The sequence below is a fragment of the Artemia sp. Qi Xiang Cuo genome, chromosome 7 (assembly GCF_049724085.1).
Source record: "Artemia sp. Qi Xiang Cuo chromosome 7, ASM4972408v1, whole genome shotgun sequence".
NCBI lineage: Eukaryota > Metazoa > Arthropoda > Branchiopoda > Anostraca > Artemiidae > Artemia > Artemia sp. Qi Xiang Cuo.
In genome coordinates, this window is record NC_142800.1 from 11639684 (window position 1) to 11654623 (window position 14940).

The window sequence follows — 14940 nt, forward strand, 5'->3', positions numbered from 1 at the left end:
GAAACTGACATCTAAAATTCAGTATAGAATAAAAGTACAATGGGAAACGGGGGGAACCGGGGGAAGAGGGGAAAAAAATTAAAAATACAGGGTAGGGGTAGAAAGCACTTTGAAATATGTTTTCTGGGGTCTTTCTATCTGCTGATCCCGAAACTGACATCTAAAACGAAATAAAGAACATGAGCCCCGCCATAACGGGGGAAAAGGGGGAAAGAGGGGAAGAAAAGGGACAATTGAAGTCAGGGGTAGAAATCAGTTTGAAATGTGTTTTCTGGGGTTGTCCTATCTGCTGATCACGAAACTGACACCTAAAATGAAGGAAAGAAAACGAGAACCATGAAAACAGAACAAAACTGGAAGAAATAACGGAAAAGGGGAAGGGAAGCCTGACTCCTGAGCCAGCTGCTAATGGCTAATAAGTAGGCCTATGGACAAAATAACTCGCTTAAGTATCAATTCTTTTTACTTTTCTTTACAAATAAGGGTTTATTTATAAACCAAAAATAACAAAATCAAGAAGCTAGAACAACCATTTGAATTACTAAACATAAAGAAAACAACCGCTTGGCAGTGATCACAGCATAAAACTTCAGATGTTATAGGTAAAATTTGGACTTTTGTAGGCAATATCGTTGAATAAAAAACTAAAGAAAGAACTTCAGTAACTATAGGTAAAATCTGCACTTTTTAAGGCATTAGAGTTGACTTGAAAAACACAGCATTGATTTCACTAGTGGAGCTCCTCGTCTTCGACAATCTCTTTGTCTCTGTTCAAACAGTTGATACCCTGACATTCTCCGCACGCGAACGTACACGCTAATTCATTTTTCTTGCAGCTGCATCGCGAGTTCTCGCAGCCCGTCTTACAGTTGCATCTCACGACACTCAAAAGAGTCTGAAGTGCGGGCAACAAATCGGTCATCACATGTGAGTATTTATGGTCTCTGAGGACCCAACCCCAGTCAGCCGGGTCGAGGTCAGCTGGTTCCCATTTCCAATGGGATACCTGGAGGCACACTCGCTGGGAGTGGAATGAAGCTGCAGCTTCGGTTGGCGTAAGCCTTTCAGGCTTAACAACGCCGTAGTATTTGACGAAGAAACTTTTTCCAAGAAAATTCGATGTCGCAGCTTAGTGAGATCTTCGTTTGGTCGTGCTTTATACAAGCTGAGGAGAAGATATTCACCCGCTTTCACAATTTCATCTTTAGACGATGATTCATCCAGAAACACTTCGCATTTTTTATGAACACTTTGCTCTTCTTCAAAAGAGGTAGCACAACTTGCTTTCCAAGTCAAAAAACTCGGGAGGTCGTGTCACATCCCAAAAGTGCGTGCCCTACCAGAAGTAGCCTGGATACTTCTCCCATTTTTTTTAACTTCGTTGAGGCACCAGAACCGTATTATCGCTTCTTTTGCGTTCGTTGACGATTCGAAGTAAAGTGGTTTTGTATTAGGTGGGAGGTGATACAAGAGTAGAATCAGAAGGTCAGTGTCGTTGCCAAGAAATATTGTTTCGGAGTTTTCTGTTTTCGTTACGGCAATCTTCACTATGAGATAGTCAGCATCATCCTTCGAATGGACGACTTCAAATCCTTTGGCTCTGAGTTTTTCCCCGATGTAGCTTATAATTCGCAGTTTGATCTGAGAGTTGCTCAAAAACTCTTCCATATTTTTCTGGAGCTTCATCCCTAAACTGAAATCGATCACTTGAGGCTGGCTTTCCTTACACCGTCGGTTTTGGGTAGCATATTCAGTGGTTGAACCAGCACTGTATCCCTAGAAGACAACATTAGGGGAGGTACAGCGTCAAGTAATGAAACTAACATAGCAGTCACAGTTTGAATGATCAGCATCACCAATCTTCCAGGGTACTTACTGAAGCAGCCAACCTCCGTCAACTACAGTGACATGATCTGACGCTGGCAGGTGGTGAATCGAGTCTGTTTTCGCTTCTTTCCATATTGCTTTCGCTAGTGCAGGTTTGTCTGGCTGACGCATTATGCCAGAATTCTCAAACAAAGCGGGCGGATAACTGCACAGTTCGTAACGCAGAGTTTCTGCCATGTCATTTTCAGATGTATGGGCAGCAGTCGAAAGACGTTGAAAAAGCAGTGCAGGGTCGATATGCAAAATCTCGCCATCTATCCTTATGTTCCCATCGGATGCCAGTGTAAAGACTTTGTCTTTCTTCCTGAATGAAAAACTTTCGACGGATTGGCCAGCCATGCGCTGGAGGATCAGCTCACCTACAGCTTTAGCATCCTCTGCATTGCCGCCTTTTTGGGGAATAAGCCCGGAACCTATACTTCTAAGCTCTGTGGAACTAGTGAAAGGACAGTTCTCTAGAAGGAATTCAAGAAATGTCAGTAGATCCTTAGAACCTCTCTTTATTCGTAGTACGGTTGCAGTAACGTGCTGTTCACTATAACTGTACTCTAGGCTTATCAGTTTCTGCATTAGATCAGTCACTGAAGCGAGTAGTGGCAAAGACATTTTCCATATGTCTGGATATGGCACTGGATATGGCATATGGCACTGGAACTCCGCGGTGACTAGTCTACCTTGCTTCTCTTACTGAATGTCGAATTAGAACAGGATTATGTTGACGAACCCACGCGCTTGTTGATAACGGCGAGGAATACGGAATAAAGTAATTTCCATACCTTTCCGTATTTCTTTCTCGAGTGTTTTTTTTTTGCCTTTTCCGAACCTATGGGGTAGCCGAACCTCTATAGATCTCCTGTATTAACATTTGTAAACATTTCCACATGCTTTCTACCCCTACCCTGTATATTTCCCTTTTTCCCCTCCCTCCCCTCCCCCCATTTCACCGTTTTATGTTAATCAATTCTTTTATATCATTTTAGTTTTCAATTTCGTAATCACCAGATAGGAATACCCCAGAAAAGATCTTTCAAACCGCTTTCTACCCCTACCCTGTATTCTTCTCTTTTCTCTCCTGTTTCCCCTGTTCCCCCGTTTTCCGTAGTACTCTTATTATATACTGAATTTTCGATGTCAATTTCGTAATCAGCGTATGTGAAAACATCAGAAAACTCACTTTAAACTATTTTCTGGGTATGCTCGGCAATTTTCTCATTTTCCCCCGCATTTCCCCCTTTTCCCCAGTTTTTCGGGTACTCGCCCCACGCGGATTTATGGGGAATTTTAGTATGTTGTACAGAATTTTTTTCTGATCATTTTGGTACCATTTTCGTTTATATTGCAATTTTGTCCGGGTTCGACACTTTTTTGAGCTAAAAGTCCTGGACTATTAATGACGTCACGAAAAGAACAAAAATTGTTTTTATTATATCCCTGAATAAGGTATCAAAAATGGCAAGAAATTAATTTTTTCAAATGAAAGTGAAGAGTGACGTCCAATTTTAAGCAAACAGAAATGGCCCTAAGCTCCTCTTCTTACTCTTTTTGCTAGAGTCTAGGTTACGCTTCATCGAGAGTATACTAAGCTGTTGTTGAGGTAAGCTCTGTCAGCACTACTGTGAAATGCAAACCAATTTTGCCAAGATGTTTGTTTGTTTTTTTTTTGAAAAAATAAAAAAGTGATTTTCCAATCTTAATAGTTAATGTTATGGTTAGTACGAACCCGTTTATGTTTTCTTGTATCTGTAATTTGACAACCGTGTCATCTGGGACAAAAGAAGGCATTGTATTTATATAAATCTTTTGAAACCTGTTATGCTTATTTATTTTTGTTTCTTTCAGCTATTGGAGGGATAGTAGCATATGGGAATTTCGTGATAAAAGTAAGGACCAATATTACAAGAGCAGGCCGTACTATGGTATCAAAGGCTTGCAAAGAGTGACGAATGGCCAAATAGTAGTGGCTTGTTTTGTTTTTATGGCAGTTGGAGCTTCCTTTCATTATTACTTTATCAAGTAAGTTTTTTGTCTTGCTTTCTTTTTTTGTACTTTCAAGAAATGAAAATAAACATAGAGCAAAAAAGACAGAAAATTGTTGCATAAGAGGAAATTGTATCAATTATCAATAATTTTCTTTATCAAGATACTTGGAAGATTTAGTAAAATTTATTCGCAAAATATTGCTGATCTTCCTCTTCATAAGGTTTGAATTTTATGAACTTCAATGGCAGGTTCTTTTCTGAGCAAATTTTTTTTTATTCAAATGTTGTCCAAAATTTACATTATAGTGCGATATTTTAATATTAACCGGACAAAGATGGCTGACACTAAAAAAAAAAAAAATGTTTTCTAACACAAACGCCTCCCTATTCTTTATTTACATTATTTTCACAAAATACTATGGGGAGGGGGGGGGGGCTATCTACATCTTTAAAAATTAACACTGAACAACGGAAAAATAAAAATGTTGACAAGAAATGAAGTCTTGATTTTGACCTTATTTATCTGCTTTGTTTTACCTCCTGGGCTTGATTTTTTGGGTTTTTGGTCCGTAAGGATTGACAGTGGTGGCATCAAGAGAGAATCAATTACTACAGGCCCGAGCAAAGTGAGACGCTCTGGCTCGAGATGGCCTTTTGCTTGCCAGGAGCTTTGGCTGATATTGTTTTACCACTATCGATAGCATCGTATCGAAACCCAGGGCTACCTGAAGCTAACACAGGAGTGCAAATCTATGCTTGTTTTTGGCTATATTCACCTCAGAGTTTGCCACTTTATTATCTGAACAACTTCATACTTAAAACTGTTTGTCTCTAGATCAAGGGGACGATTGGAGGAGCTCGGGAAGAAAACCTTGCGATTTTTCGTATCAAACAGCACTCCCAAAACTGTTCCACTCTGTCTTTAACCAGTGCGGTGTTACTGTGTATTGTGGTATAATTTTATTCTGTCTGCCATTCAAGTTTTAGTTATATACAGTCAAAATTGTACTGGGAATATCAGGGTGTTTTACCGGCGCTAGAATGACTTACACTTAAAGAAAAAAATATGTTTTTGGATCCAAACATTTTCCACTTTCCGGATTTTTGCGTAATCTTTGAAAAATCTTAAGGAAGAGGGGCTCTAAAACAGAAAGAAAACTTCAAAATCTGTGGGTGTTTAAAAAATTCCGATTGTCTTCCCGAACACATGTAAAGTGTTCTATTAGAATCACATATTGTGCAATTGGGCCAATAAAATAAAATTTTTGTCCTCCTTGTTTTAGTGCCGTTTAATTTATATATACTTTTTCTTATTATAATTTTCTTTGCTCCTCAGCAACTATGATATGCCGCTAGTCGTGGTTGTTTTTTCATTTATTTTATTTTCAGCTTTGGTATATTTGGCATACCTTTTCTTGAAAGTTTCAAGCCAAGGGTTTTCAGGGATTACCTCTGCTGGGAGACTATTCCAGATGGTGAGGGATCTTTAGGTGGAGCTCATTTTTAGGTATTCCTGACGGGGTGTACGCTGTTCAAGGTAGTCCTGACTCCTATGGGTTGCGTTTTGACGAGTTGCCCATAGAAGCTTTGCTTTTTCGGGAACGAGCATTGATAACTCTTCTGATGGAGTGCATGTATGTATTTATAAGAGATCGGCACAGTTGCTGCGTTGAAGCGATCTTGGATTGATTGCAGAGGTTTGGCCCCAGGTTTTCTAGAACTTTCTTTGCTAGCTGCTTGATTTTGAGGCCGTTGGAGAGGAGCGATATGGCCTTTTGGCACCGGAAAAAGAAGGCATGCATATTCCATAACTGGTCTGATGCACGACGTGAAGAGATGCAAGATGGACTGTTCAAGGGAGAGACTTTTGCATCCTAGGATAACTTTTAGCTTCCTGGATCAGGGTGATCTCACTTTCCTGAGGTGTTCAGCCCTTGTGACATCTGAAGGAAAGTGGATTCTAGGAAGGCATAGTACTGTTATTGCCCGATTCTAAATTTCGCTCAGCGAAGTATTGTGAAGGCGGAAATTAGTAAAGAGACGATTGTATCTCCGGCGGTGAAATTCTACAACAAAGATTCGATTACGCAAGCGTACAAGTTTTTGCTTGAGAATGTGGAAGATGACGTAATGAAGGAAAGACGCGCCGCAATAGCTCCTGGGACTATGGATGGACGATATATGTGAAGCTTTGAAAATTGTGGAGTCACGAGGTAATTTCAATATTAGATTCACAATCCTGGACTCGAAAGAGGTGCTATCCCGTTCGATTCTTACACATCTTCGGGATGTAAAGTGCTATCCCGTTCGAGGTGCTATCCCGTTCGATTCTTACACATCTTCGGGATGTAAAGTGACCGAATGCTGCGAAAAGTTGAACTCATGCATTTACAGGGTTGGGCATCTGTTTGACAAGAAAGAATGGCCTTTTTTTCGTTAGGCAAACTCTGTACCTACAGTGATTAAAAAGCCCCCTAAAGAATGTATGGAATCAGCGGGCGGTCAAAAGAAATTCCTCGATGATTTAGCCGGTGCCGGGCAAATAGCCAGAGTAGTAACGCAAAAAGATTCTTTAGTTATATTGCCTCTCAATGCATACGATTCTCAGTCATTGGTGAATACTATTAAAGCTGGTTTACCCGAAGCAGCAGTCTCGGTGCGCATAACGGACTACCTGGCAGCTGCCAGAAATTTGTCGTTGTCCATGACCGATTCCGACCTCAAACCAGCGAATCCCGCAATTTTCAATGTAAACCAAATCGGAAATGGCCCATCATTCAAAATTAGTTTTACTGATCAGAGAGTCCTCAATACAGGGTTGAAAAACGGGCTCATAGTCGGTTATTTTTTAGTGAGGGTCAGTTCTTTTGCCAGCCCACCGAAATATTGTTTCCGATGTCAGTCACTAAAACACGTTGCAAAAGATTTTAACGAAGCGCTGAAATGCGCCATATGCAGCGAAGGGCATAGCGCATCAAAAGATACACCATGCACCTCTGTAAATGTGAAATGCGTACACTGCTTGGGGAAGCACCTGCCATTTAGCTTAAAGTGTAGAGTTATCCGAGATGTGGCAAAAGCTGAAGCTCAATGAGTGTTATTTTCATTTACTCAAGAAATATATACGGACATGCTTCCCATAAGTTACAGTTCCTGTACGACAGAAACCATAAGTATGACGTGTTATGCTTTCAGGAACATTTGCTTACAGGAGAGAATATGAGTTATGTTTGAACGTAGTCCAGACAAACAATATTTTTTCCATCCTGCTATTCGAAAGAGCTCAGCTAGTCGACCTTAGGTGGGGCTTGGACTCGTAATTATTCGAGAGCTAAATGCCTCCATTATTGAATCATGTGATTACTTCTTAGCTGTTAAAGCAGCTCTGATAACCAACATCGTGACTGTTTACTTACCCACGAACTATAGAAACCAGGCTTCAGAAACGAACTTCAACGACGCCTGCTCTCGCCTTGGCCGACTACTGTGCAATGAAAGAGTGGAACTATAGAAACCAGGCTTCAGAAACGAACTTCAACGACGCCTGCTCTCGCCTTGGCCGACTACTGTGCAATGAAAGAGTGGTAATCTGCGGTTACTTCAATTGCTCACCAGCCGACGATACGTAGTTCACTACATTACTTACCTGTTTGCCTAAAGGCATGCGATTTTAACCAAAAGATAATATTTTTACCTTCATCCGTAATACCTCTGGTGCAACATCCGATATAGACCATTTTTTCTGCAACTTTACGGACAGTAATAGACGGAGTAAATTTGATAGTGAATGCGTTTATAGTGACCATCTTGGCCTTAGTCTCCGAATAAGTAGGGCTTCCCCCAAACAGGCTAGAAAGTCGCAATGGTACACTCGTGATGATTGCGATAAAGCTGATCCTGTGCTATATAGAACGGTTCTAGATTCTGTGCTTTCAAAAATTAAAATCCCGTTTCAGCTACTTGAACAAGGTTGTTGTGAAGACTGCGAAGGGTATGGAGGTCAAAATTATAAAGGATATCGAGGGTGAGGGATCTTTAGGTTAAGCTCATCTTTAAATACTCCTGACAGGGTGTACGCTGCTCAAGGTAGTCCTGACTCCTGTGGGTTGTATTTTGACGAGTTGCCCATAGAGGCTTTGCGTTTTCGGGAACGAGCTTTGATAACTCTTCTAATGGAGGGAATGTATGTATTTATAAGAGATTGACATAGTTGCTGCGTTGAATCGATCTTGGATCGATTGCAGAGGTTTGGCGTCAGGGTTTCTAGAAGCTGCTGCGCTAGCTGCTTGATTTTGAGCCCGTTGGAGAGGAGCGACATGGCCTTTTGGCGCCGTCAAAAGAAGGCATGCATATTCCATGACTGGTCTGATGCACGGCGTGAAGAGAGGCAAAATGGACTCGTCAAGGGAGATTTTCAAGGATTACTTTTAGCTTCCTAGATCAGGGGGATCTCACTTTGCTGTGGTGTTCAGTCCTTGTGACATCTGAAGGAAAGTGGACTCCAGGTATGTCCAATCTTTTTATTGTCACTTCTTTGAAGATAAAGTCAGGCTGAGTCTTCCCATTTCGCGTCGTTGACCTGAAAAGCTCTCGAACTTTGGTGGGATGTTGAACTAACCAAAAGGAACTATTTGCGTACTGCTACTAATCCTAATCCTACTGCTACGAATGTTACTACTGCTGAGTCTAAGGGTATTTATGTGAAGCTTTCAGGGGATGTTTGACTAAATCAAAACACACTATGCACATATAAGTTGTTAAAAGGGTTTATCAGCAATATTTCAGCAACTGCTTAGAGCATCAACTTGAAACTTTCAGGGTATGTTGAGGGGGATCTTGAATTAAACAAACGGCTCTACGTGCATACTACTACTACCACTACTGCCCATACAGTTACCTCTACTATTGAGGCTAATGGTATGAAACTTACACCCTGCCTAAGTTGCCTCAGAACAAAGCTTTTTTGAAGAAATCTTTTGTTAAAGAATTTGATAAAAAAAACAACGTTATCATATCCCCGCTTTCCTCCTTACGAACGTCGAAAGTTGAAATTTTGAAAAGTTCGTTGAGTTACAAGCAACAGAAAATTAAACCATATTGATATAATTGCAGCTACTGAAGTCCAGGCACAAAAAATCCAGATCTCCCTAAAGTGACCGGTTTTCAGGAGTTTTAAAGTTACGGTTGACCACCCACTGGGGAAAAAAGGAGGAGGAGTAATGATTTTCGCAAAAGATTGCCTATCTCCTACCCTTATCCATGTACCAGGTCTAGGTGATTGCGATGAAATCATTTGGATATCTACAAAGCCCAAATGCCTACCGCGGCCTTACACTAATTTAATAATTTGCTCTTTTTATTTTTCACCGGACAGAATGCTTGTTCTCGTCGTAATTTTCACGACAGGCTACAAGCAAGTCTTGACTTTGTGACAATAAAGTATCCAAATGCCGGCATCTTAAAGATATACGCGAACGAACTATCTGTGCATTAATTATCTGTGCAATGATCAGAAGCTTAAGCAAATTGTTGATTTCCCTACTACAAAAGGTGGAACCAGTTTGGATTTTATTTGCACCAACTTTAAAACCTTCTACAATATTCCAAATACCGTTCTCTCCCCCTCGGTGGTAGCTATCATTTAATGCTACTTTTGAAACCACTGCTAGTTTTCAAAACAAATTACTCAAGTTCTGAATTTTCGTACCACCCAATAACAAGTCAAGGTCTTTTGATTTTGGTTCTTGGATTACGTCCAAGAGTTGGGATGATGTTTTGTCGTGTGTAAATCTTAATTCAAAGGTCAGTTTGTTTCAAACAAAATTAATGACAAATTACCAAAATTGTTTCCCAGAGGTTACGAAGAAGGTGTGTTCCTCAGATAGACCTTACATTAATGAAAAAATAGAAGGACTAATCCATTTGAAACTAAAACTTTTTCGCCTTGGAAAGAAAGAGGAAGCCTTAACCCTCCGTAAACAAATTAAGAAAGAAATACGTCGTGCTGCTTTGCGTTATGGTAAGAATAAATTAAATTATTTAAAACAGAGCAAACCTCAGCAATGGTTTCAGAAAGTGAAAGAAATAGGGGGTCGGTCGTGCAAGAACCTTGATTTTCATTCTGGATAAATCACCTGAACAGACAGCAAATGAGCTTAATAAACACCCAGCTAGCATTGTGCGAACGTTCCCCCTCCCTCTGAAAATCAGCTAATCCCCGAAACTCCAAAAGTTAAAATCCCAGAAATTTCGGCGAAGCAAATAATAGAAAAAATACAGAAACTGAACAAAACGTATTTGTCCCATATATATCCCAAATGATCTAATAAAAGCATTCCCTGATGAACTATCAACATCCCTTATAAGTATTCTTAGTGATGATACTAATTTTTGATTTTACTCTTTGTGCTGGAAGCTGGGCTCTGTTACTCCAATCCAAGATAAGGGATGCGTAAGTAGTTTTACTGGAGTACGACCGATTACCTTAATTCCAGTTTTTTCATATATGTACGAAAGTTTCATAGCTGACTGGTTAAAGGCAGAGATTCTTGAACTTGTTGACTTACAACAATTTGGAAACCTGAAGGGGGCATCTACTTCACACTACCGTTTTCGTCTTCTTGACACCGTTCTTAAAAACCTTGAAAAGCCTGATACTTGGTTAAATATTTAATTAATTGATCTCCAGAAAGCGTTCAACCTAATTGACCACAATACCCTCTTAAATAAACTGCTGATGGAGTTTCAAGTGAGTCCCTTTCTAATTAAAATTGTTGCCTCCTTTTTAACAAATCGTTTTCAAATTCTTAGATATAAAAATGTCTATTCCGATCCCCTTCCTATCTTTTGTGGGGTGCCCCAGGGAACTCTGATGGGTCCCATTTTATTTCTTATACTGGTTAATAGCCTCATGACTGACCACACAGAGCGATGGAAGTATGTGGACGACATGTCTGCACTTGAGGTTTGTCGACGAAATATCAAAAGTTCAATTATGACATTGTTTGACGATGTCACGCTGGAGGCTTCTTTGTCGAAGATGAAAGTTAATGCTAATAAATCGTCAGTTATGACAGTTAATTTTTTTAAATCCCCCCCTTCTTTCACAAACCCCATTCCTCCCAAAATCTCTGTCGAATGCATTAAACTACTTGGGGTGACAATAAATGCTGACTTAAAGTGGGATACCCATGTTCAAAATATCCTAAAACATGCTTCCCCAACGTTTCCCTTCTAAAACTTTTGTTAAAATTTTCTTGCCCCCCCCCATCCTAAGGATCTTCTCCATCTTTATTGTCCTTTTATTCGGCCAATACTGGAATTTGCGTGTCCAGTGTGGCATTTTGGTCTTTCTTCAGAGCATGTTTACATGAATTAAAATGTCCAAAATCGAGCACTTACAATCATCAGTGGTGAAGGGAAGGCTCCATATCATTATCTACTAGGTAGGTTCGAACTAACCACGTTGGTTGCGAAAAGGAACCTCTTGTGCCTTGGTTTTGGTACTAAGACCCTGTCTGTTCCTCGATTACGTTCCATCATCCCCGAACCCTGCTTTTCCACCCGCAACAGACCATCCCGTATAAAATCCCAAAAAGTCCCCAAACTGTCTCCCATCCCCGCTAAAACATGAAAGATATCGCAAGAGTTTTGTTCCGAGTTTTTTTGAGTTGTATAAGAGCCAGGAAAACTAGTCATTAATTTTATTGTTGTCTATTTATTTATTTTTTTCTTACTTTTTAACTAAATTTTTGACTCATATATTTTTTAAGTATTTTCATTAATTTTATTGTTTTCTATTTTGTTTTTATTTTTGACTTTCTAATTAAGTGTTGACCTTTTTCATGTATTTTTTTTTTTTACAATGAATTATGTTTGACGTGAACGTCACGTTCTTTTGATGAAATATATATATATATATATATATATATATATATATATATATATATATATATATATATATATATATATATATATATATATATATATATGTGTATAGTGCCTTTGAGATATTTATATAGTGCTTTTTTTGGGCGTAAATTAAAATTCGGCAAATATGCTGTGAAAGAAATTTTTAAAAGAAAATTCTATTTTATTCTATAAACTTTTAGGGGATGTTAAATTAAATCAAAATGTACTTTGTTCAAGGAGGGTGCCAAAAGGGTATATAAGGAGTATCTTAGGAACAGCTTAGAGTATTTAGGCTCCTAAGGGTATGGAGGTAATAATTATAAGGGATATCGAGGGGGATTCAGTTTTTCCAGTAATCTTCGTTATGATGGTGATTTTTTTCTCTTTTTTTCGGTATTATGGGAAATAATAAAACACATAGCTCGTACTAAGGGTTATTTTCAGTAAAGTATAAATTATGTTCTAGTCTTTAAAAGGTACGGGGGGTGTTAGCCCCACTCCTCTTAGTTTCGGTTAGTTTTGAGTTTGAATCAGTTATTTATTGTAATTTCTGTTTGTTTTTGGTTTCATTTATTTATTGATATTTAGTCGTAGTAGTTTTACGCTTGAAAAATTTCTAATCATTTTTCGTTAATGTAGCTATTTACTTTTCTTTAAAAAACCTCTTTTCTGGAAATTGTTTTTTGAAATTAAATATTAAAAAAAAGAAATCACGTTCACGGTTTACTGACGATGAACAGAAAAGATAGGAGGAAAACCCTGAATGCTGCGCAAGAAATGCAACAATCACAGTTTTGTCAGAGTTAATTTGGCAAAACTATGAATGTGCTGCAACTTTGCTATACAAAATGAGAAGTAATTGACTTGAAAAATGGAAATTATTCACAAAATTTAGCTCATACAAAATGGTCTAAAAGAACGTTCTCTGATGCATTCCTAAGTCCAATTCTTCGTCACAGCTCTCAGTGTCTGTCAAATCTTGTGCACTATTTCTTAGCGGAATGAACTCCCGGAAATTTATCCATCCTACTGGAACACATAGCAAATAGATTTTCAAAATTTCCCTCTTTTTTGCCTCCATAGCGTGTCGATTCGTGCTTATGTTCGGGTATTTTTTTTTCATCACATTTGTCTTCAAGAAACACCTAGAGTGGCATTATTACTACTACTACTACTAACAACTCACCGCAGCACCAGCCGCCTGAGGCAGACACAGTAACGCACGCTCCTTCTCCATGCCTACGTATTAAAGGTCTTCCTCTTTACACCCTCCTAGCAAGTACCTATTTCCCCTAAATCTTCCTTTATGACATCCTCTCACCCCAACCAAGGACGCCCTGCTTTTCATTTAGTCCTAGACGGTTGGCCGAAAAGGAAAATCTTCGGCAATCTGTCATTCTTCATCTGCAGAACGTGTCCTAGCCATCTCAATCTTTTTTCTCATTATAGCCCTAGAAAGCAGGATTGAAACACACTTTTCGTACAGCCTAATGTTTGAAATACGGTCTGTCAGTCGGGTCCACCTGATCAATCTTTTCATTACCGAACGTCATCTTTTCATCTTCACTTATTCCTAGCCATAGTGAATTAGTCTTCTGAACTACTACTAACTACTACTAAAAATTCAGCGCAGCACCAAGCCGCCTGAGACCAACACAGCTACGCTCGCTCATCCTCTACCCCAATCGAGTCAAAGCCTCCCTTTTTACACCCGCCCACGAAGTTCCCATTTCCTTTAAATTTTTCTTTATGACGTCCTCCCACCCCAGACGGGGACGACCTTCTTTCCACTTAGCCCTAGATGGTTGGCCGAAAAGAACAATCTTCGGCAATCTGTCATCCTTCATCCACACAACATGCCCTAACCACCTCAACCTTTCTCTCATTATAGACCTAGAAAGCAGTATTGAACCACATTTTTCATATAGCCTATTGTTTGAAATGCGGTCAGTCAGCCGGGTACCCAGAACAATCGTTAAGCAATTTCTCTGGAAAACATCTAGCAAATCTTCATCCGCTTTTCAGAGCGTCCATGCTTCAGAGCCATATTTGACCACTGTCATCACTGTAGCTTCTAAGATTCTAATCTTGGTTTGCAGACTTATCTTCCTATTCTTCCAGACTTATTTTAACTGTGAAAAAAAACACCCTGAGCCTTGGCTATTCTATTTTTAACATCTTCACTGCTCCCACCATTTTTGCTAATAATACTACCAATGTAAGTTAAGCTGCCCACCTGATCAATCTTTTCGTTACCCAACGTCACCTTCTCATCTTCACTCATTCCTAGCCTTAGTGACTTAGTCTTCCTAACATTAATTTTCAAACCAATACTAGCACCCTTAACTCACAAAACCACTAAAACTTCATTCATTTTGCTCACACTTTTATCTAGGATGCTTAAATAATCAGCATAATCCAAGTCCAGGAGACTTTTTCCTCCCCATTTGATTCCGTGGTCTCCCATTGCCTTTCCTGTGCTCTTTAAAACAAAGTCCATCAAAATAATCCATATAAAGGGGGATAGAACACAACCCTGCTTAACTCCTGATTTAATACAAAACCAGCTGCTAACCTTCTTTCCTACCTTAACCGCAGCAGTGTTATTCTCGTACATAGCACTAATCACTTTAATGTATTTGTCTGGTATACCATACAAGTATAAAACCTTTACTAAAGCTACTATATCAACAGAATCTAACGCTTGATCATAATATATAAAACTGAGTACCAAAGTTGTTTTAAAACTTAGGCACTTCTCAATTATTACCCTAAGAGTGAAAATTTGGTCGACACATCCTCTAACTTTTCTAAAACCGCACTGCTCTTCTCTTAAAACTTTGTCTACGGCATCTCTCAGTCTAAAAAGTATCATATTACTAAGCAATTTGCTACCTACAGAGACCAGACTAATGCCTCGATAATTACCACACTCCCTTTTAACACCTTTCTTATAAAGTGGCTTAATTAAGGTTTTCCTAAAATCGTTAGGTGCTTCCCCTTTTTCAAAAATCATATTCATAATCTTCAATAACTTATTTCTAACCTCAGAGCCACCTTATTTAAGAAACTTATTTACCACCCAATCAGCACCTGGAGACTTATTATTTTTTAATCCTTTTAGTACTGTTGCTAATTTCTCCTCACAAAACAAATCTTCCTT

General features: G+C 39.1%; 1 protein-coding gene across 1 annotated transcript in view; it reads left to right on the top strand.

Annotated features, from left to right (window-relative positions):
- Positions 1-14940, top strand: part of LOC148949941 (dnaJ homolog subfamily C member 4-like) — a 34840-nt gene that overhangs the window by 16166 nt on the left and 3734 nt on the right. Inside the window, exon 4 of the mRNA XM_089091374.1 lies at positions 3727-3900. Coding sequence (XP_088947500.1) covers positions 3727-3900 — 174 coding nt within the window. The remainder of the gene's footprint in view (positions 1-3726; positions 3901-14940) is intronic.